The 24656-nt window shown below is 45.6% G+C and overlaps 1 protein-coding gene across 2 annotated transcripts in view; it reads left to right on the top strand.

Annotated features, from left to right (window-relative positions):
• The window catches only part of Fam81a (family with sequence similarity 81, member A), a 58415-nt gene extending 42005 nt beyond the window's left edge, over positions 1–16410 (top strand). For both annotated transcript variants that reach the window (NM_001108163.2, NM_001433748.1), the window contains exons 5-9: positions 257–386; positions 3815–3921; positions 7097–7232; positions 9440–9632; positions 14094–16410. In NM_001108163.2, coding sequence (NP_001101633.1) covers positions 257–386; positions 3815–3921; positions 7097–7232; positions 9440–9632; positions 14094–14218 — 691 coding nt within the window. In that variant the 3' untranslated portion in view covers positions 14219–16410. The remainder of the gene's footprint in view (positions 1–256; positions 387–3814; positions 3922–7096; positions 7233–9439; positions 9633–14093) is intronic.
• Positions 16411–24656: the final 8246 nt, after the last annotated feature.

The raw sequence follows: 24656 nt of genomic DNA, 5'->3' as shown, positions 1-24656 counted from the left end.
AGACTGGATTCTAGTCTTCTGCAAGAGCAGTAAATGCTCTAACTCCAGAGCCATCTCTCCAGCGCCGCAGCTGGCTTTTTTACAGGCATTCTGAGCATCAGACACAGTTCTACATGTTTGACTGTCGGGCCTCCTCTGCAGCCCAGGAGTGCAGTTTCTGAGGAGCCCTTGCATTTCCCAGTGCATTTTATGTATGGGAGGCAGCTCTTTCGAATGCTTTTAAACTTTAACGAGTGTGTGTCCTTTCCCTGGAAAGGTGTGACGCCAGCATAGCCAGACTCTCCGCAGAGCATAAGACGACCTACGAGGGACTCCAGCACTTGAACAAGGAACAGCAGGCAGCCAAGCTGATCCTGGAAACAAAAATCAAGGACGCAGAAGGACAGGTATGGCTGGGTCAGGCGCCTCTTGGAAGCCAGAGTTTGTTCTCAGCTCAGAATAGCAAGGTGCTGCTTGGGTTTTGCAGCGTAGCCAGTTAGGGCCACCAGTGTGGGTCCCCAGTGCGGGGTTTATGCAAATCCTCAGCTTTCTGTCTTCCTTCCCTCCGTGGCCCTTCATGAAGCCAGATCACAAAGAGTTTCTGGTTCAGTGCCAATTGAAAGATCCTTCCCCCTTATTCATAAAACAAGTGCTATACACCAGAACTTCTACATTACACCTCCCAGACCACCTCCTGCTCAGGGGAGTGACCCATTGTCGCTCTGTATGCTGCTTACGCAGTGTGTGATGCAGGAAGTATGATCTTTACTGACCGGGACTCCCTGCATGTACCGAGTCATCGAGTGGTCTGAATGTGGGGCCTGATGAGGCTACAGAGTCAGCCGTCAAATGAACCCTAGGGTATTTTACCTTGAAATTTATAGTTTACTTCGCAAAGTGAAACTCAGCATTTTAGTTTGGAATGGTTTCTTTTATGATCTTTATTACCATTATGTGTGTGTGTGTGTGTGTGTGTGTGTGTGTGCGTGTGTGTGTGTGTGTACACGTACGTAAGTGTAGGTGCTCTCGGAGGCCGGAAGACTTGGATTCCCACCGGAGCTGGATTACAAGCATTGAAAGCAACCTGACCTGTGGGTGGGAAGCAGGGGTGGGGGGTGGGGGGTGATGGAGGGGCATGGAGTGGGTGGGTTTGAACTCTGAGGAGTATGTGTTCTTAACTGCAAAGTCATAATCTCTGGCCCCTTCTTCATCCGATTTTTATAGTTTGGATTTTGTTACTTACAAGCTCCCCTTGTCACAACAGGTCTAGCCTCCTCAGTCTTTCCCACAGTATCTGCCTAATTTACTATTCTACCTATCTAGAGACTGTTCTACAAAAACAGGAGCATCTGGGTAATTTTCAGGATAAAAACAACAAAACCCCTTAACCTCAACCCTCTTCAGCAGGGATCCAAAGCTACTCGTAAAAACATGGGTATTGTAAAACTTAAAAAGGAAAAGCGGGCCTTCATGTTGCTTTTCTTTCAAAATGAGAAGGGCCTGGCTTCATAGCATAGGTCTACAATCCCAGACAGTCTGGAGGCTGAGGCAGGAGCATCCCACACTCAAGTCTTGCACGGGCTAAAGAGTGAGCTAGGCCAACCTGAGCAATTTGCACATCTTAAAATAAAAAGTAAAGGCAGGTGGCTCAGTTGAGTGGAGGCCAAGCCTGATCACCTGAGTTCAGTCTCTGGAACCCACACAATGGAAGGTTAGAACTGGCTCCCACAAGTTGTCCTCTGATCCCCACACGTGACCTGTGACATTTACACATCTGTACTCATGCACATAAAGGAAGAAAATAAATGTTGAAAGTTACAGACAAGGCTAAGGACATAGCTTAGCACCAGGGTGCTTGCCCGGTGTCTTTTGCTGATTTGTGGGTTCCTCTCTACCCTTCTTCCGGGTTTTCAACACCATAACACTAGATACGAGGGGAAAATGGACATCTCATTTCTTCTCTGTGTGTGACCACAACAAATCACAACAAACAAGCAACAGCCCAGCCCTCCGGGCCCTGCTAGCACGTACATACCGTTTGAAAAGTCCCCAGAATTCCTAATGCCACACAGTCATGGAAACTATCTGCAGCTGGCAGAATCGCACCCCTGCTAGAGCATGGGGCAAATCATAGTCAGCTGCAGTGGAAAACATGAAGCAGCCCCGTATCCCACACCTGCGGTTAAAACTAAAACATAAACCAAAACTCCAAAATTGTCACTATAGTCCCTAGTAATGGAGCAGGGTCTGTGGGGGTGAGAATGAGATCATTACAAAAGGAAAATAAATGTTTCCTGGTAGCTAAGGTGAGGACAATACAGAAATCTACCAAGAGAGACATGATGATGATGGGGAGGAGGGGGAGGGAGAAGGGGGAGGAGGGGGAGGAGGGGGAGGAAGAGGAGGGGGAGGGGGAGGAGAGGGAGGAGGAGGACGGGGAGGAGCAGACTGATGATGTTGATCCACATCTTACAATATCTTGAATCTTAAGTCAGGAATGTTGAACAACACTTAACTTTTCAGAAAATGTGATCATTTCATACAGGACTAGTTTAACATTAAACTTCAGTGAAAACAAAATTCAAATAAAAACAAAGGCCAGGAGTGGAGGACTGGAAGGACGTAGCCCACAGAAGGTCTTCTGTGGCGCTTTGCTTGATGAGGAGAAACATCTGGAACCTTGATTTGTCTGTAAGCCATAGAAACTCTGCCCCCCAACCCTCAGGACTGGCAGCCATGGTGCTGGTGGAAGTCCAGGGTAATGATGGCAGTGCGCTGTGACAGCTGGCAGAGGCACCAGCCCTGGGCAGGAACTGGGTTGCTCATTGGAGAGCTCTGAAGTTTAGGCTCACTTCCTGATGGATATTGTCCCTTGTCTTGATTTTTGCTGGGTGTAAATGAAAGAAAATAAAGATGGTGTAAGAGTTAAAGCACCCATGGGCACCAGCAGAAGGGCTTGGGTTTGGATCTGCAGCACCCAATTAAAGCTAGACACTGTGGGGGCTGGAGAGATGGCTCAGCAGTTAAGAGCACTTGTTTTTTCAGAGGACCTGAGTTCAGTTCCCAGTACTCACTCAGTAGCTCACAACCATAACTCCAGTCCTAGGAAATCTGATGCCCTCTTCTGACCTCTGCAGGTACAAGATACACACATGATGCACATACAGACATTCAGGTAAACACTCATGCCCATAAAATAAAATAATCTAAATTCTTTTTAAAGTTGGACATTGTGATACACCCTGTACTGGGTGGTAGAGAAACCAGTTATTCTAGCCAATAGGTGAGCTCCACGTCCAACGAGAGGACCCTGTCTCAAAAAATAAAGTGGACAGTGAGGAAGACACTGACTGTCAACCACTGGCCTTCATATGTACTCCTGTGCACATGTACCTGCATACACACAGAGGAGTACAGATACTCACACAGAGAGACACATACATACACACACACACACACACACACAGATACTCACACACAAAGACAAACAGACACGCTCACACACAAAGGCACAAACACTCACACAAATACACACACAGACATTCAAACACAGAGACACACTCACACATAGAGAGACACAGACACTCACACACACACAAATACACATATACTCACATACAGAGGCACAAACATAAATGCAGACACACACTCACACATAGACACACTCACACATAGACACACTCACACATAGACACACACACACACACACATGGAAAGAGGAAGGAAACTCCCAAATGGACTTAGTAAAGTGATTCTTAACGTTACTGACCAGCATTGAGTGCATGGCCCAAGAAGACATGATGTGAGACCTTTATAATTAAATCTTCTTTTCCAGATCTCTCAGCTTTTGAACAGAGTAGACTTGTCCATCTCAGAGCAGAGCACTAAACTGAAGATGTCCCACAGGGACAGCAACCACCAGCTCCAGCTCCTGGACACTAAGTAAGCCACCAGTTTGTAAAGGGTTTTGTCGTGTTCTTTCTGGGTTCACAAAATTCACATTTTTCCCTCTTGCTTTTATTTAAAAATATGTCTAAGCTTTGTTTCAAATATTATTTGTATTTATGTTTGTGTGAATATGTGCCCATGACTGCAGTGCCTGCAGAGGCCAGAAGAGGGCACTGGATCCCCTGGAGCTGGAGTTGTGTTTGTGAACAGCTGGGTGCTGGGAACTGAGCTCATGTCTCTGGAAGAGCAGCAAGTGCTCTTAACTGCTGAGCCATCTCCCCTGCCCACCTCTCGGTTTTTATTTATCACACAGAGTGAAAATAATAATGAAAGCTAAAAGAAACGGTTCCCATGTAGCACAGTCACCTTTCCTTCAGAATGGTGGCTTCTAGGGGTTGGGTGATGGCCCATCTTTTCATACAATGTCTTTGGTTCATTTGTTTTATTTTGGTGTGTATATGTGTATGTGCATGCGTGTAAATGTGCAGGGGTGGGTTTATGTGCCCACGAATGCATGAGTGTATGGACGAGGGTCAGCGTTGGGCAGCTTCCTCTACCTTTCCTCACCTTATTTTTTTTTTGAGGCAGAGTCTCTCACTGACTCTGTTAGATTAACTGGCTAATAAATCTATCTTTCCATCTCCCCAATTCTGGGACTGTAAATGCAATTCGTCTTGCATGGGCTTTAGGCTTCCAAACTCAGGTCCTTGTGTTTGGGCAGCAAGCACTTTGTTCACTGAGTCATCTTCCTCGCCCCTCAGATGTATTTGTGGAGCCCTTGCCTAGAGACTCTAGATCTAGTAATGAAGAAACAAAACAAAACAAAACAAAACAAAACAAAACAAACCTGTTCTTAGTCATGAAAAGTCTACAGTTTAGGGAGCTGATAGCCAGGTGTTAGATAAGGGCTTAGGCTCAGTGCTCTGTGTCATTGATTATTAATTATTGATTATTCAGGGATATACCTATACCTGTAGTTATTCTAGGTTAAATAATGGTTCTTCCAAATTCCCCATGTGAATATGTCTGTTAACTTTTAGGGATAAAAGGACCTCGGCAGGTCTTCAACTGGGAATGTAGTTCACTGGGAATGTAGTTCAGGAGCTAGCATGACCAAGATCATAGGTTCAATCTTTAGTACAAGAAAACAGAAGTCTTTTAAAAGATCTTTCTTTCTACATGAAAATGTGCGTGCACACACACAGATGTGCACACGATGGTAGACATATTAAGGTTAGTCTGTAACCTTGGGTGTTAGTTCCCACCTCCAACTTTGTTTGCGAGAGGATCTTTGATTGCCCACTGCTGTGTACTCCAGGCTGGATGGCCTAAGAGCTTCCAAGGTTTCCTGTCTTTGCTTCCCATTTTACCACAGGAGTGCTGGAATTATAGAGCGCCTCTGGCTTTTCATGGGTTCTGGGAATCTGAACTCAGGTCCTCCTGCTTGCACAGCCGAGGTTTTACCCACTGAGCCCTTTCCCCCAGCTCCCTAAAGAAGGTTTTAAAATGGGCAGGTCATTCAAGTAAGCCTGATATAATCACTAGAGTCCTGTGAAAGGAAGGCACAGGATAGCATTCTGGCAATGCTTACCTTGTGATGTGTGTGTGTGGCTGGGCTGTACTTGGGTCTTTTAAGTCCTGGTGGCAGCCAGTATCTCGAGCTGTATGGATTGCTGCATTAGTTCAGCTATAGTGTGGTATGGATTGCTGCATTAGTTCAGCTATAGTATGGTTCTATGTTGTGTGGTCAGTGTTCCAGCTCAGACAGGACACCTCTGATGACTCAATGTGGAGCCTTCATAGCTCCAGTCCTTGCTTTTTCCCAGCTGCAACAGAGGGAAAATCCAGGGCAACAGCTGTGTTTTGAAGGATGTAACCAGAACCATGTACTTCTCTCCTTTGCCAATCACCTGACTTATTGGTGCACTGCACTGTAACTGTTACGTTTCTCATTGCTGTGACCTGACAAAGGCAACTCAAGTAATGAAGATGACAGTGTGGCTCGCAGTTTGAGGAGATATCATCCACCGTGGTGAGGAACACGTGGTAGCAGGAGCACAGGATGGGTAGTCACATTGCATCTATAGTCAGAGGTTGAAAAGATGGATGCTGGTACTCAGTCTGCTTCTTCCTCTCCCCCCCACCTTTTTAATTCATGGAACCTCAGTCAATGAGATAGTGCTTTACACATTTAGAGTGGGTCTTCCCTCTTCATTCAATCCCTCTGGAAACACCCTCATATCATGCTCCAAGGGATGTCTCCTAGGTGATTCCAAATGAAGTCAAGATGACACAGAAGATATATACTTAGCTGCAAGGGAGGCTAGTATGTGGTATCTAGATAGGCAGCCATGTACTCCAGTGACATTTGAAGGCTCCTTATGTAACAAAAGTAGACATTTCAGTGACTCTAATGGGTGTTCTTTTTATTACTTAAATCATAGTTCTATGTCTATTACACCTCTATACTTAGCTATATATATTCTATAGCTTCATTACATGCTAATTCAAATAAGAAGGTGATTAAGGGGAAGCAGCATTCATTGATGGTTATTTTAAGGATGCTGGAGGGGAGGGGACTAGAGGAATGGAGTATTGCAAGGTTACTTTCTTTGGAGACAAAGTCTCAAGTAGATCAAGCTACTATGAATTCACTGTGGCCTTTAACTTCGAATCCTCCTGGCTCTGCCTTCCAAGTGCTGGAATTGCAGGTCTGTCTGCTCCACTATGCCTGGTTTATTTCCTACTGGTTTAGAATAGGCTATGTCCATATGGAGAAAGAACAATAGAAAAGCAAGCCAGCCAGCTCTAGTCTTGGGAAATACAAGAGGCAAGGAGGAAGAGCACACAAGAGGAGGGAATTCTAAAAGGGAGATGAAGGATGACACGTCCTTGGATCGGGGAGTACTATGGACCCTTAGAACTGCAAAGGTTATCCCCTGGCATCTGCTGTGTCACCGCAGTCCCTGCATTGCCAGCTCCTATGGGTAGGAGCACCATTAGGTGCTTTTCTGTTGCACACTTCCATCCTGTACCAACTTCGTGTTGAACGAGATCCTAGGAGAAGGTAAGCATGCCATTGTCATTGACTTGATATTTTCTAATGTTACTTAAGACTGCTTTACATCCGACTTGTTGGCACACTTCTTCTTTTCTTTCTCTGATTTAGATTTAAAGGTACTGTCGAGGAGCTCAGCAACCAGATTTTATCTGCACGGAGTTGGCTGCAACAAGAACAGGAACGGATAGAGAAAGAACTTTTACAGAAAATCGACCATCTTTCCTTGATTGTTAAGGAAAACAGTGTAGGTGTTGATGTTTTTCAGTAATAGATATTCAGTGGTGGCCTGCAATGTCTGACCAAAACCTAGGGACTTAGCACGCCCTTATTTGGTACCTCTCGAAGCTGGGTATTCCTGACTTGGAGTACTTTCCATATTCCTCGCCTTTACCCTCTTCTCTTTTCCTTCTTCTTCCTTTCCTGCATCCCCCTTCTCTTTCTCTTCTTTCCTTTGTTCTGGGCATCAAACCCAGGTTCTCCTACCTGTTATCTTAGTGTCTTTTCTGTTGCTGTGAGAAAATACTCTCACAACAGCAACTTAAGGAAGAAACAGTTGATCGTAGCTTACTGTTGAAGGGCACGCATCATCACAGTAGGGGAGTTAAGGCAGCAGGAGTGTAACTAACACAGCTGGTCATGCAGTATCCATGAGCAGAGGCATGAACATAGGCCACAGTGCTCAGCTGTCTTCCCCACTTACACAGTTCAGGATCCCAGCCAGGGAATGGTGCCACCCACAGTGGTTGGATCTGTCCACTTCAAGCAAATAAAAATAATTCATGCATGCCCAGAGGCCTGGCTTCTAGTTGATTCTAAATTCTGTTGCAATTAACACTCACCATCATATCTGCTAATTTTCAACTTTGCCACCCAGCCATGCGCCCCCTCCATTTCCTGTTCCTCATAATTTTCATAAAGACAGGAAGTGCTTTGTTTTATATTGGTTAACAAAGGACAAACTAAAAGTTTCAGTTAACGCTTTAAGTCACAACCTTAATGATCCCGACTGTCTATCACACATTTCTAAATAAAGCTACAATTACTTACTTGGTCCTATCTTTCCTTTTTTAAATGATTTATTTGTTTTTGTTTCATGTGCATTGCTTTTTTTTCTGCATGTATGTCTTCTGTGTGAGGGTGTTAGGTGTGGTGTTCCTGCAGAACTGGAGTTGCAGACAGTGGTGAGCTGCCGTGTGGGTGTTGGGAAATGAATCCAGATCTTGTGGAAGAGCAGCCAGTGCAGTTAACCGCTGAGCCATCTGGCCCCCTTTCTGTTTGTTTTTAATGTCGTGATCTAGTTTTTGCTTTCACCACTGTTGAGTGGCCTGTCCCTCCAATGCACTGTAACAAGAGTGTGCCTTTGTGCCAGGGCATCAGATCAGAATCTGCCATTTCCTTTTCTGTCTACTTCTGCTTCCTCCCACTCTCTCTCAAAGAGCTAATTTTTGCAGAACCACCAAAAATTATCTTCCAAAAGGCTTGCATTTATCACACATGTTAAACCCGCAGGCTCGGAAGCCAGAGCTAGGTAGGCAAATTGTGTTGGGTTCTCTTTTCTTGTCTGGCTTCGGCTTTCTCCCGTGGGGTTTTGACTGAGAAGTTGCTGGTGTGGTTTGCCTGTCTGACCGCTTGGTCCTGATGCTGAGCTGTTTGTTGATGCGGGCTCTGCATCAACGCCATCACAGGATTGTTGTCATGCTGCAACTTCGCACCTGATGAAAGGCTTGACACTCAGGGTTTTGACCACTGAAGCCTGAGGATGCAGAGTTTCACAGAGCGTAAGCATCGTGGACTGCACAGAGAAGAAAATATTCACTACTCTGAATGTCTGCCCTCCCCCACTCCCATTTGTACTCTTTGCTGTGCCTTGACACACCCTGACTCACTCGTGTGTGGAACTGAGTCTGGGACTGACCACTTGATTTTCCTATTGGCTTACTAAACTCCATTAGTAATGGCATTAGGAGCTTCTCTAAGGTGGAAACTTCCTCCTCTCTCACCAAAACACATCCAGGTGGACATTCCCCAGGACCCAGATGAGTTGAGAACTCGTCAGTCTTCAGTAACTTGGAATTCCTTTAGGTTAGATTTCTGCCGTCCTCAGAGAGTAGCACTTCTGGATGGTTGATAGAGCTCCAGCCGCTGACTGAATGGTAGAAACAGAAGGGAAGGGGGAAGAATTAAGGCTACATAGCAAGTGTACTTTAGCTTTTTCTGAAAGCAGTTACATACACTTGTTCTTACGCTTCATCACTGGTTAGATTATACGGCCACATCAAACTCAGGAGACAGAATAAAATGTAGATTCCTTTGCTCTGGGTGACCTTTGAGAATAGATATGGGGTGGACAGCGAGAAACCATTGTGGTTCTGGTCCCTGTGGATGGTTAAGTACTGTGTCTGTGCACACTCTTCTGCAATAACCGAGTGTAATTCTCATCCCGGACCCCAGGGAGCCAGTGAAAGGGACATGGAGAAAAAGCTCACCCAGATGTCGGCCAGGCTGGACAAAATCGAGGAGAGCCAGAGGAGGAACGCGGAGGGGCAGAGGAAGCCGGAAGAGGAGAAGGTGCACGGGCGGATCAGCAAACTGGAGCTGCAGATGACGGAGGACATGAAGGAGATGAAAGCGGAGGTTAACGCTGGTAGGCCACACCCACACAGCTCGTGTGGTTCGTTCATCTGAAAAGCTATTCACTGCGAGCACCGCTGAAACAGAGTCTGAGCTGGCTAAAAACAAAACAAAACAAAACAAACAAACAAAACAAAACAAAAAAAACCCCAGCAAAATGTTCTTAGTTGCTTTTCTAAGTAGCTGTGCAGAATTTAACAAATTCATTCATGTCTACTCATTGCAGTGGTGGGAACTGAACTCAGGACCTCACGGTTGCTAGGCCAACACACTTCCAGTGAACTATACTCCAGCCCTAAAGTACTAGTCCAGTTGCAAGCCTATTAAGTGCCTCCATGACACACAGCAAACAGTGCCTGACCGGCACACGATCGACATTCCCCTTAGTTCTGCCTGCTGATTATTTTCTGTTCCTGGCCAAGATCTATGTACATGTGAGGCACTTTTGAGAGCTTCTTCCGCACTGCTGGTTACATGCACATGACACATGCGTGTGGAGTCAGTTCTGGGCTTGGCAGCAAGTGCCTTTACTCACTGAGCCATCTCACCAGCCCTAATCAAAACTTTTTTAATGAATAATCTTCATACTTTTTCATAAATTGTTATATAAAAAATAAGATTATAAGAACCCTTAATTTAAAAAATCAGTAAAAACAAAAGAATAATTTGAAATTCTTCTTTGGTAGAGATGGCTTCTCCTCCTCCCCCTCCTCTTCTTCCTCCTCTTCTTCCTCCTCCTTCTCCTTCTCCCTCTCCCTCTTCCTCTTCTTCTTCTACCTTTTTTCATAAGCAAAATTTCATTTAAAAGATTTATTACCACCTCTTTCCATGTGAGGTGTGTGTGTGTGTTTGTGTTTGTGTGTGTGTTTGTGTGTGTGTTTGTGTGTGTGAGTGTGAGTGTGTGTGTATGTGTGAGTGTGTGTGAGTGTGAGTGTGTGTGAGTGTGTGAGTGTGTGTGTATGTGTGAGTGTGTGTATGTGTGAGTGTGTGTGAGTATGTGAGTGTGTGAGTGTGAGTGTGTGTGTGTGTGTGTGTGTGTGTGTGTGTGTGTGTGTGTGTGCGCTCATGCAGGCATTTGTGAGCCACCTGATGTGGGGCTCTGAACTGCAGTCAAGTGTTCTTAGCCACAGTCCTAGTGAGGGTCACCACCACTGCGGTGAAGCACCTTTATCCAAAACAACCTGGGGCAGAGAGGGTTTATTTGGCTTCTGTTTCCATATCATTGTTCATTGCAGAAGGAAGTCAGAGCAGGAACTCAAGCAAAGAAGGAACCTAGAGACAGGAACTGATACAGAGGCCATGGAGGGGTGCTGCTTAGTAGCTTGCTGACTTGCTTGGCCTGCTTTCTTATAGAATCCAGGACCACCAGCCTAGGGATAGCACCACCCAGAATGGGCTGGGCCCTCCCCATCAATCACTAGTTAAGAAAAACACCTACAGGCTTGCCTACAGCCTGAATTTATGCAGGCATTTTCTCCACTGAGGTTCCCTCCTCTCTGCTGGCTCTAGCTTATGTCAAGTTGACAGAAAACTAGCCAGCACAGCCACCGACACAGCTCACCAGTCCTCAACTGTTCTTTTAAATTAAAAAGTTATTTGTATATTTAAGGTTTATATTTTGATATGTGTAACAAAATGGTTACTATGTTCATGCAAATTAACCTACCCATCATCTCACACGGGTGTGTGTGTGTGTGCATGAATGTTTGTGTGTGCTGTGTGCATTATATATGTGTGTGCTTGTGTGTGTGCCTATGTATTGTGTATGTGTATGCATGTGTATCTTAAGTCAATTCTTTCATCAAAGACCCAAAGACAATATATTAGAATTTCCCACACCGTGTGTATTAGATCTTATTTTATGTATTTTGTGCTGTTTTTTTTGTTTGTTTGTCTTTGTTTTGATTGTTTTTGTTTTTCAAGACAGGGTTTATCTGTGAAACAGTCCTGGCTGCCGTCCTCTACCTCCCGTGAGCTGGGATTAGAGGCCTGCACCACTCCACTGGGCTATTTTGTTCTTCTTATCCTTTGACCTGAGTCCCCTTACCACCCTTCCTCCCAACTATACACAACATGCCCCTGGTGTTTGCTCTCTTATTCTGGCTTTATATATTTAACCTCTTTCCATATTGAGTCATCATATGAAAGCTGGCAACATTTTTCCCTCTGTGTGTGTCTTTCATTTAGCGCAGTGCCCTCTAGTCTTACCCGTGTTGTGGCAAATGGCAGGATCTGCTTTTGTAAGGCTGAATGATTTTAATGGCATACACATACCACACTGTCCTTGTCTATCACATCTCCTGACAGACACTTAGGCTGTCTCTGTGTCTCGTCTATAGGGAGTAGTGTTGCAGTAAACACCAGAGGGCCAGGGCCAGAGAGATCCGGTTAAAAGCACTGCTGCTCTGCCAGAGAACTTGGGTTCAGTTTTCAGCATCTACCTGGTTACTCACAATCACCTGTAAATCCAGTTCCAGGGGACCTGATGCACTTTTCTGGCCTCCATGGACACTGCATGCATGGGCTGCACATGGACAGACAGACAGACACAGACATGGTGTATACACCTTAATCCCTGGACAGTAAGAGCTAGATAATGAGACTGTCTCATAAGGAAAACTGTCAGGCCGAACATGGCGGCACACACCTTTAATCTCAGCATTCAGGAAGTAGAGGCAGGTGGATCTCTATGAGTTCCAGAACAGTCAGGGCTTGTATATGGAGAGACTCTGTCTTGGGGGGTGGTGTGGGGATTGTGGGGAAGAAACACCAGAGTGAGGATCTCTGTATGCAGGGTCATAGGATGGTTCTGCCTTTAATGTCTTTAGGAGTCTCTCTACCCTTTTCCACCCTGATATGATTTTGTTTTGAGGTATGTATCCTTGGCTGGCCTAGAACTCATTTATAGACCAGGCTGGCCCAGAATTCTGCTTCCCAGCTTCTGGGATTAAAGTCCTAAGACACCACTGTGGGCCTTGGATTCCATGTTTAACTCCCACCAACAGCCTGTAGGAGTTTCCTCTCCTCATCCTCAACACAGTCTTTCTCATAGCCTTCCCAACAAGTGTTAGCCTGCACCTCAGTGTGACTTGTATCTGTGTTCTCTGATAATTGATGTTGATTACCTTTTCTTGATACATCTCTGCCCCCACCCCTCTCCCTCTTTCTTTGATAAGGTCTTTAGTCCAGGCTGGCTTCAAACTCTCTAGGTAGCTGAGGATAACTTAAGCTTCTGATTCTTCTGTCTCCAACTTCTGAGTGCTAGTGTCACTTGGTATGCTACCAAGCCTAGTTCACATATTGCTGGTTGGGATGGAACCTGGGACTTCGTGCTGGACGGGTACTCTACCCACTGAGCCATATCCCCGTCCTTCACACTCTTCAAATTCTAATCCAGGATCTCACATAGCCCTTAATTTACTTAGTCTTGTACATCTGGATCAATTCCTCTGTGATGCTGTTTTGCTTCCTAGATAGGTGTCTAGCGGAGTAGAACAGGCTAGCCTTGAACTCACAGTCCTCTGGGCTTAGTCTTCCAAGTCCTGGAAGGCAGGCATATGACACTATGCCTGCCAGAGCCTAGCAATTTTCCCAGTGAAGTATGTTTCCTGTCTAGAATGTTCAGAGCATCAGGCCCAAAGTGACCTTTTGAAGCACAGCAGTGTAGACTCCAGCTCTCACAGTGGGGATTGGAGCCTCAGAAATCAGAACCCCACACTCACGAGAACCCCAGAGATGGTTGGAAACAAAACTCTAGTCTGAGAGGTGACCCTGAGAATACTGGAGCCAAAACTCAGGCCCTGCATTTGAAGCTGATGGACTGGAAGTTCTGCTGCAGAGTTCTGATTGGTCCCATAAAACAGTGGTTCTCAACCTGTGGGGTCACAACCCCTTTGGGGATTGGCTATCAGACATTTAATTACAGTTCAAAACAGTAGCAAACTTACAGCCATGAAGTAGCAGCAGAATAATTCGATGGTTGGGGGTCACAACAGGAGGAACTGTTTAAAGGGTCACAGCATTAGGAAGACAGAACCAGCGATAGAAACCAGAGGCCTAAGCGCCTGGTGCTCTCTTGACCCGCAAAAACCTGGTATTTTTAGACTACAGGGCAGTGTCTTGCAGAAAGCTCCTCAGTCAGGTTTGATGGTTTCCTTAAGATATAACCTGGGACAGAGTTGCTATGGGATAGATGGATGCCCTGCTCCGGCCTCTGATCAGCAGGTACATGGGGTGATTTCTCCCGGTGCTAGCGGTGTGAGCTTTGGTCACTTGGTTAAAGCTGCATCTACTGTTCCTCTTGACTGCAGTAGGCCCTTTGTAATTAAAAAGCAGTTTTCACGGAGGTCCCCATCCCGCGTTGACCCCCGGAGGGCTCGGCATTGGTCAGAATCAACCATCCATCGTTGTTGTCATCTTGGTAAGACGCTGCTTCTTAGCTGTTAACTCCTGTGACATTTGCCTCTTCCTCAAGGGTTTACAGCCATCTACGAAAGCATAGGATCCCTCAGACAAGTGCTGGAGGCCAAGATGAAGCTGGACAGGGACCAACTACAGAAGCAGATTCAGCAGATGCAGAAGCCAGAATCTTCCATGTGAAGAGGGCTGGGACGAGGACCTGACAGGAGACTGACTGTGGGGCTAAGAGCCAGTCACCTCTGCAGCCAGATTGTGGCTGTGTTCTGGATCCCGTCCAGGGTGTGCATGTGCCAAGAAATGCGCTCTCATGGGTCTAAGCGTCTACCTTCAGTCTTGAAAACACCCGCTATTTGAAATCTTAAATACAGTTTTTACAATGTTCTTTCCCTAAGTGCAGTCGAGCCCTATCCCCTCAGATTTTGAAAGGCTTTTATGAATGAAAAGAATTTATTTTCAATGCTTGATGCTCCTCTAGCCAAGACTACTATTTTGGGAGAGAAAAAAAAAAAAAACTGCCATGGTGATCTTTGTTTTTTGATTAAGAAGTGAATGAGTTGCTACGGGTACGTATTGTCCCTCAGCCTACATTAAGAGAATTCCCTGGTAGATTAGAGTTCAGCTTTAAGTCCACATTGAATTGTATTATTGTTGTCTATGCGGTTTTGTTTTGTTTTTTAATGTTGGGTTATTTTTTTTTTTTGTAAATCACCTGTCTTTTGTAGAGAAGAGGTTTAACACTGGGAGAAAAAAAAAACCCTGCCATTTATATAATGAAAATAGTTTTTTAAAATTGATAATTGCCATACTTAATTACAAATTAAGTGGAAACTTACAACATTTATCTAGCTCCCACGAGGCACAATGTTTATATCCACCTAGAGGTACCGGCTTTTACTATTTAAACCTACTTTTGAAACCACTCACCCTGTGTAGTGATAGCCATATATTTAATAACGGGATGGTGGCTAAGTAGTCTGTTTATCACACAGTTAGCTGTTCATCACCTATAATGAATGTGAGGATTTTCCAGACTTTATGATTTACCTAAATGTTCCCTAAATAGGCACCAAGTGCTAGACTTTATAGACATTTGTTGTAACTGTATATCTGTGCCTTGGTTTCTATCATCGCTGTACTGTCCTCTGTGTAAAAAGAAATTACCAACGAAACAGACAGTGTGGTAAACACATCAGGGTCGTGATGTAAAACTGGGATCCTATGTATTTTTCAAACCTCCTAATGATGTCGTCATCACGATGCCACATTCAGCACCATTCATCGATTAGATAAATGCACCTTTGTATGGCGAGAGTCCAAGCGGGACTACACCGCGAGGAGAACGGTGTCCCCGCACCTTTGCAGACATTTTATTTTCAGTCGCCATGTTTGAGTCATTGAAGACTTGAGCCCGGGCCGTTTGCACACCTGTGTGCGTGTGTCATGCCCGCAGAAGACACTCCGTGTTAAAGTGAGGGTACCTCGGGAGAGAGCGCCGGCGCACTTAAAAGTTCCAAGAACAGCATCCCCCTTCTTCCTTTCCTCTCTCTATGCAGGGACTCAGGAAAATCAAAAGCATTTTCTATTTCTAGAATAAACTACACTGAGATTCTAACTGGCTCTTACTGTTGACCCATGTAAGATATGCTGCTAAATTCACTGATGTTCTACTCTTGGGAGCTTGGGAACTTTGGTTTTAGTTTGGACGCATGAGAGGTTATGTGACGAACTTGTATCCATCCTACAGTTCTTCATTTCCCCCCACATCTTTTCATCTCCAGATAGGAAGATCTTCCCACCAAGGAGAAGTCAACGACAGTCTGTGCGATTTCTCTTTTCCCTTGTGCTAGGCTAGCCATGTTTTATCACGTGATTAAGCACAAGCCTCAGGACAGGGCCACGCCCCCTCAGCATCTCTCTCCCCTGGGGACTCAAGGGTGGAAGGGGAGGGTAAGCACACAGGACACTTGGGAAGAGGGGATGGGGAACGCCTGCTGACCCCGCCCTAGCAGGTGATGCAAGCAGATGACACAGCTGCTGGTGAAATCGCCAGGTAATCAAGATGTTGCCTCCCCAGGTGACTGGCAGGGGCCCTTCACCCTGGCTGCTTGGGGTCACTTGGGGAGTTTCAAGAGCAACCGAAGCCAAACAACCTCCTGACCAATTAAGTCGGAGCATCTGGGAGGCAGTCACCAGCACCAACCAGTATGTGTCACACCCCCTGATCCCCCACAGTGATTCTGTATGCCGCTGGGAGGCCCAGCCATCCAAGGAGACAATGGAGTACTCTTCTCGCCAAAGTTTAAAGGAGAATCAGCTGCCCTGTCTTTTCCTTTACCAGAGATTTGCAATAAAAAGAATAAAATGTCCAAAAAGTGTGGCCTGGGACTTTTAAATGGGAAGAATCTTTTAGTGTGGGAAGAAAACCTTGGCAGGCCAACCGCCTGAGGAAAGGTACTGCTTTGCCTTCTCAGTGCTGCCCCTGGAGTCAGGCCAGTGAGCAGTTCCTGGCTGCCTGCGTGCCAAGGACCTTTTTAAGTCTCTGCTGAGACTCGTTTTAAAAATTTATTTTTTAATCCAATTGGGTGCGTGCGTGCGTGTGTGTGTGCATGAGTGTGCACTCGAAAGAGAGTGTGATACACGCATGAGCATTGGCTCACGGAGGTCAGAAGAGGGCATGGGATCCTTTGGAGCTGGAGTTGCAGACGGTTGTGAACCACCTGACGTGCGTTAGGATCTAAACTCATGCTCTCTGGAAGATCGACCCGTGATCCTGCTGAGATTCTTGTGTGGGCTCACTCTTTTGTTTACCAGTATCTAGTCCTGTACCATTGTCCCCCATTTTACAGAACCACATAAAGATGAAGAAACTCACCTCAAATCCCACTGTTCATAAGTAGGAACCCTGATTCCCGTAGGTACTCAATTATACATCCTGGCTTTTCCATCAGACAAGCCATCCCATACCATAGCCTCTGTCTGACCATGCTTCACATGGCCCACGTTGACCTTGAACTCACTATGTAGACGAGAACAACCTTACACTCCTGATCCTCCTGCCCTTCTCTAGGGCTGGGATTAGAGGGGCGAACCACCATGCTCAGATTTACCTTGTTATTGTTTTAAATTACATTTTTATTTATTGAATTGTGTGCAGATACACAAGTATATGTATGTATGCATGTGTGTGTGGGGCTGTGCCACAGTGCACATAGAGAGGTCAGAGAAAAACCTGTGGGAGTCAGTTCCCTCCTTCCACTATCAGTTTAATATAAACCGATGACTTGACCATTCCATGGCATGGTTAAGGGGAAGCTTTTTGTTGTAGCTATGAGAGGGAGACCAGCCACAGGCATCTGGAAAAATCCAGACTAAAGAGAAAGGAGTAGACTGGACATAGCCAGGACTGTCTGTGAGAGAGGGGAGACCAGCAGAGGACAGAGAGAACACAGTGTGCGAGGCAGGAGCAGAACACGCAGAGAAAAGACAGCAAGAGTAGCAGAGTTCTAGGGAGAATCGAGTGTCTGGGGGAGGGAAGCCTGTGAGCTGGAGGGAGTTAGGGGAGGGGAGGAGGTGAGAACTTTGAAATGTATAACAGGGGCTTGTGATACTAAAGACATTGGAAACCAGCATGAGCTTTGCTATGCTAATAGGTACCACAGGTAACCCTATCTCTTATTTATTACTTATTTATTTATTATGGTTTATCTATTTTTATCTGCATTGGTATTTTGCCTAGGGTGGCAGATCTTGGAGATATAGACAGTTGTGACCTGCCATGTAGGCACTGGGAATTGAAACTAGTTCCTCTGGAAGAGCAGTCGCACCGCTGAGCCATCCCTCCAGTTCAGTAGCTATGTATCTTTTATGCCAAAGATAAGGGATATAACTCCTTTTGGTAGAACATCAAAAAAAACCAAAGAAAATACTAGAAGGTGTAAAGATCCCCTGTGTTCATGAATTGGCAGAATTAAGATTGTGGGAAAAAGTCGCAATACAAAACAGCTTATTGATTCAATGTAATTTCCATCAAAATTCCTGTCATTCTTCACAGAAGTAGAAAAATACAAAATCCACATGGAAACACAAATGACCCTGAAAGGCAGAAGCAATCTTGAACAACAAGAGCGTCGCTGAGATAAAACACCATGACCATAAACGATGTGGCCAGGAAAGGGTTTGTTTCAGCTCTACAACTCTCAGTTCTTGCTCCACTGCCCAGGGAAATCAAGACAGGAACTGAAGCAGAGAGCCCCCAAGGGAGAGGTGCTGCTTACTGGTTTGCTTCCCGTAGTTGGCTCAGCTTGCTCTTTTGTACAACCTAGGAGCACTGCGGAGGGATGAGGGACGGCTCTACCCACAGTAAGCTGGGCCCTCCCACATCCATCATCCATCAAGATGCTGCACAGACTTGCTCACAAGATAATGGGAGGGAGGCGGTGTTGCAGATGACTTTCTTCCCCTGCGAGTCTGGTTTGTATCAAGTTGCCAAGAGCTGTGTGTGCTTTGCTACAAAGTCTGGTTGCCTGGGACCCACACACTGGAGAGAGTGAAACTGAGTCCTGTAGGAAGTCCTTTGCATGTCGGCACTTGTGCAACTGCAGGAGTGGCCCCCAACCAGAGGGAACATTTTTTAAAAGGCCAGGTGCAGCGTGCTTTTTTTTTTTTTTTTTTTTTGGTTCTTTTTTTCGGAGCTGGGGACCAAACCCAGGGCCTTGCGCTTCCTAGGTAAGCGCTCTACCGCTGAGCTAAATCCCCAGCCCCGGTGCAGCGGTGCAGCGTGCTTTTAATCCCAGAACTTAGGAGGCGGAGGTGGTTTCAGGAGAGTCTGTTCTAAGAAGGAAGTTCCAGGCACATGGTGAGACCTTGTCTAAAAACAACAAACAAGTAAGTAAATAGATAAATAAGAGACAAATAATTGAAAGATGATACTGTGTCAGGTTAGACGCACATAAAGGAATTAATTACTAGAGTCAGGAGCCTGAAGAATAAGACAGTTTTCTTCTGTCAACTATTCATTTGACAGAGTTAATATTTAGAACATTAAGAACTAAAGTTTTTAAATGCCTAAAGAACAAATAATCCACCCAATCAAACAAACCCAGTAGAATTTTCAGAAGAAGTACAAATCAGCGGTCGATAAAGTCATGAAAAAACGTTCACAGCCAGTTAGCCACCAGAGAAACACAAATCAAAAGTACATTGAGATTCCACATCACTCCAGTCAGAACCATTGTTAAGAAAACAGCCAAGGGGCAGAAAATAACGGCTCAGTAGTAAAGAGTATTTAACTGCTCACCCAGAGGACCCAAGTTCAATTCCCAGCCCCCTCATAAAACACTTCACTATTACCTATAACCAGGGGATTCAACACCTCTGGCCTCTGGGCCCCTGAATTCAAGTGTGCATACATGTTCATATGTACACATCCACAATTAAAAAGAATAAAAACAAGTTCTCAAAGCAGGAAACACACCACAGGCCAGGCATGGCAGCACAGGCAGGAGAGTGGAAATTTCAAGTCTAGCTTATGCTACAAGGTGAAAGAGTCTCAAAAGCCAAACCAGCACCACCACTGCAGACAAGAACATGGCTGAGAGCATGGCTGAAAGGAACGGTTGTGGCTGAAGAGATGCTCATGGCTAAGAGCGCTGGCTGTTCTTGCAAAGGAACCAGGTTCGGTTCCCAGCGCCCACACGGCAGTAACTCCAGTCCCAGGGGATCCAACACCCTCTTCTGGCCTCTGTGGGCACAGCACACAGGCAATGCACAGACATATATGCAAGCAAAACACCTACACACATCAAAATAATAAATAAGTAAATGTTTAAAAGCATTTTAAAGGAACACTTACACTGATACAGGAAGACTGTAAACTAGCTCACCTAACCTGGAAATCAACATAAAAATTCATAGAATAACTTCCACGTGATTTGGCCATTCTACTTCACATAAACAGAGACGTCTGCACACCCATGCACATTTGCGGCCACACTGGGCACAGCAGTTTTGAGTCACAGAATCTCCTCGGTGCCCATCAATGGATAAATGAGTTAAGGAAAGGAGGTATAGACTTCCACCATAATGGAGGGTGGAGTTACACCATCACAGGGAGATCGTGATAATCACCGTCAGCCAGGCTCCCAAGAAAGGCAGTATCACTTATGTCCTCTCGTCTATAAAATAAATGTAGAGTTTTGTCAAAGCATGGAGGTGGAAGGAGGACAATTTGAGGAGAGGAAGGCTGGGTGGGAAAGACAGAGAGGAGAGAGAGGGACGGATATAATCAAGAACATTCTATATACCCAATGAAAGCTTCGTGATACAGTTTGGTTTGTACAATTAGTGTGCAGTAATTCAGTTCATCAAACAGAGTCCAGAGAGGTGGTTCATTGGTTAAAGGGCTAACTTTACAGTCAGGAAAACCTGAATTTGGATTACCAGTCACCATGTGCAAAGCCAGGGTTGGTGGCATGTGCTTGTAACCCCATCTCTGAGAGGGGAGACAGGCAGATCACAGGGGCTCACAGGCCAACCAGTCTGGTGGAAACTGAGAGACCTTGTTCAGCAGTGACCCTGCCACAAAAAATAAGGTGGGGACTGACAGAGGAGAGGAGACTACACTGAGATCAACATCTGGCCTTCGTATGTGCACACACATACATATAACACAGACACACACAGAGAGACTGAGAGAGACTGAGAGAGACACAGACAGACAGACAGACAGACAGACAGACAGACACACACACACACACACACACACACACACACACACACACACACACACACACACCTTAAGTAAAGACCAGGGGCTGGAGAGATGGTTCGGCATTAAGAGCACTTGCTGCTCTTCCAGAGGGACCCATTCCAACTCTTCCAGTGGTGGCTCACAATTGACTGTAACTCTGTTTCCCATGGCTCTGATGGCCAGCTGAGTACACTTTTAGTACACAGATATGCCTGCAGACAAAACACTCTTACACATTATATATGTATGTATGTGTGTATGTATGTGTGTATGTATTACACACACACATATACAGACACATATGTATATGTATCTGTGTAAAGTATGTCACCTGAGGCCATTCTTCACACTCTGATGCAGCAATTTATACATATTGGATATTTTATTGATTAGTTTTAATGTTAGACACATTTTAGCCAAGTATTATTTAGCATGATGACTGAGGCCTCTGCCTCTCCCCTCTTTGCATTTTGCATCGAGTTTAGGGCCTCTCTCACCTTATTCAAACCCCGACCTGCCCAGCTCTGTGGTAATCTGGGACTAAATGCGGCTATCGGTAATTATGGCTAGGCTGTCTTGGGTGTACCTGACAGGTTTGTAAAGTCGCTGGTCTGTTTTTATTCCTAACTGCTACTCTTTGTTTAGTCGATAACTTTGGTTGGGTTATTCTCGAGACTAGGTTGGACCACAAGATGGGAATGAACTGTGACACCAGTAGGATTTAGAGAACAGAGAGAAGTAAAGGTGTTTGCTGCCCCCACATGGCAAAAATGGGAACTGCTAAGCAGTCTGCATTCAAAGAGCCCAGAAGCAAAGCATCCATTGAGTCCTGCCTCAGGAAGGGGCCTGGGAGAATCACTGGGCTCAACTCTCTCTGGAACAACAAACTAATGGTGGAGAAGTCAGAAGCAGGTTGGGGAGTATGCAGTACAGGAAACTGGATGTCGCTATGTTATGTACAATACACAGACTAACAGTTCTCTTCACGGAGCAGGAGGTGGGTGATAACAGAAAAAAAAAACAAGTGAATACCAGGCCAGGCAGGAGGTGGTGTGTGTGTGTCTGTGCATGTGTGTGTGTGTGTGTTAAAACTAGAAGCAGGAAAGCACAACCAGGCTGGGCTAAGGGAGCCCTTCCTGCACAAGAGAACCAGCTAGAGGGAGCTGAGGAGCCAGGGAGCCTGGTGGGGGTGGCAAGCGAATTTGATTATAGTGGATTGTATTGACACAGATGTATGAAAATGTCACAATGAAACCCATTTCTTTGCTTGACAACTAAAAACACTAGTTAAACTGCATTAGTTACTTTCTTCGTGGCTCTGACAAAATGCCCAACAGAAGCAACTTAACATAGTGAGGTCTACTTGGGTTCGCAGTTCAAGCACAGGTTCATGGTATAAGGCAGCCGATGCCCGAGGTTGCTGGTCACACTGTGTCTGAAGTCAGGAGGAAGCAGGGACGAACGTTGGTGCTTGGCTTGTTTTCTCCTTTTTATTCTGTCCCTGCCCCTAGCCCGTGGAGCTGTGCCAGCCGCCTTTAGGGTGTCTCTCCCCACCTCACAAACAGCACCGGAGGCTTATAGCCTAGCAGATTGTAAACTTACCTAATTTACTGCCAATATTAACCATCACAAGCAGGAGGGGAGAGAGGGAGGGAGAGGGAGAGGGAAGGAGGGAGGGAAGGGGAGAAGGAGAGAAGGAAAGAGGAAGGGAAAGGAGAAGTCACATACAAACCCTGGGAAGAAGATGAAGAGGGAGATGTGTTGGTGCCAGCCGGCTCTACTTTTCCCTCTTGATATCCAGGCACTGCTGCACACCAGGCTGGCCTGGAAGAAAGAAGTTTAGCCGCTGGTGGGTTAGGCAGGATCTAGGTCGGTGTGAGTGCCGGAGAAACAGCTTTCTCTGGAGACAGTTTTCAGTCTCGCCTTTATTGGGGGCAACAGGACTATATAAACCTTGGGTGGTGAGTAGGGAATTTCTGGGAGAGTGTACATTACTGGCTGGTGCCGAGGTGCTGGGAACGGTTGGTTTACATGAAAAGGAATTCCAGATGCTCAATGGACATGTTCGTATGAGGAGAGAGGAAGTTTAACCTCTAATCTGGCCGCCAGGCTACATGACTATCTCAAGGGTGGTGGAGGTGGAGGTCGCGTGTAAGGCTGCATGCATAGGGACATGCAGAGAGGGAGCAGGGAGGAAGCAGTCCCACTCCTGCCAGTCTCAGGATGAGATGTTGGGGTTCGGACACATCTCAACTCTGCTCTTGCTCCAGACTGGTTCCTCTGGGTTCCACAGCGTTCAGGCCCCACGTCTCAGTGTTTGAGTGCTTGCTTCTCCTGCAGAGGGCCCAAATTTGGTTCCCAGCAACTCACAATTGCTTGTAACTCTAATTTCCAGGGGGATCCAATACCCTCTCTGGCCTCCACAGCCACCTACATGCACATAGTGCTCATAGAAACAAATAGGCACACGCTCACACACACAATTTTTTAAAAAAGAATTATTTATTTATTTTATGTATGTGCAGAACTGTAGCTATTTTCAGAACCACCAGAAGAGGGCACTAGACCCATTACAGATGGCTGTGAGCCACCATGTGGTTGCTGGGAATTGAACTCAGGACCTCTGGAGGAGCAGTCAGTGCTCTTAACTGCTGAGCCATCTCTCCAAGCACCACGAGTTTTGCAAGCTTAAAAAAAACAACAAATAAACAAACAACAACAACAACAAACTGGATCTGGCGAGATGGCTTGGCAGGTAAGTGTGCCTGCTGCCAAGCCTGACTTACCTGAGTTCGATCCCCAGGACCTACATGTTAGAAAGAGAGAGCCAGCTCCAGCAAACCATCCTCTGCCCTCCACAGATAAACCATCATGACACGTGCAAACCCACACACATACACAGAGTAAATAGATAAATATAATTAAATGTAATTCAGGAGGCTGGAGAGATGGCTTAGTGGTTGGGAGTACATACTGCTCTTGCAGAGGACCCAAGTTCAGTTCCCAGAAACCACACTAAGCATCTCACACATGTTGTAACTCATGTGTCTCCAGCTCCAGGAGATCCAGCAGGATCCAGGAGATCCTACCTTCTCCTGGCCATTGTACATGGCATACACTCAGATACGTACACACAAGTCAAAGTAAAATAAACCAGGGTTGCAGAGATGGCCCCGTGGTTAGGTGGACTGGCTGCTCTTGCAGAGAACTGGGCCTCAGTTCCCAGCACTCATATGGTGGCTCACAATCTCCTGTGACTCAAGTTCTAGGGGACCCAATGGCCTCTTTATGCTCCCAAAGGCACTAGACATGCATATGGTGCCCAGACACATAAGCAGACAAGACCCTCATCCAAAAAAAAAAAAAAAAAAAAAAAAAACCAAAACAAAACAAACAAAAAGCAAAAAAAAAAAACCCGAATCCGTTTTAATAATAAATTCTTAAAAATGTGATTTTAAAAATAATAGAAAAAACAAAACACACTAATGTAATTTTGTTAAATAATCTTTCTGAAGAGTCTGTGTTTGTGGGTAACAGTCTTAGAGGAAGGTAAAATATTGGGACGATTGAATGAAGCACTCTGAACCCTTCCAAAGTACTCTGGGAGTATTCTGTCTGCCTCAGATATTATTTGTGGAATGTGAAGGTACGTGTTTGTAGGTTCTTCTTCTATCTGTTTCAAAATCTTGAGAGCATAGATTGATCTGATTTCCTAAAGCCCCAGAACCTTGCTTTGGTGATCTTAAAAATGTTTCCAGAGCACTGTTTACCACCAGATGGCAGAATACGTTAAAATCCCAAGAACCAAGTGCTGCTCTTCTCCAAATGTCCGAGGGGCAATCCAGGTGCAAGACTTTGTGATTCACAAAC

The sequence above is a fragment of the Rattus norvegicus genome, chromosome 8, assembly GCF_021556685.1.
Source record: "Rattus norvegicus strain SHRSP/BbbUtx chromosome 8, alternate assembly SHRSP_T2T, whole genome shotgun sequence".
Lineage (NCBI taxonomy): Eukaryota > Metazoa > Chordata > Mammalia > Rodentia > Muridae > Rattus > Rattus norvegicus.
This window is presented reverse-complemented; position numbering and strand designations above follow the sequence as displayed.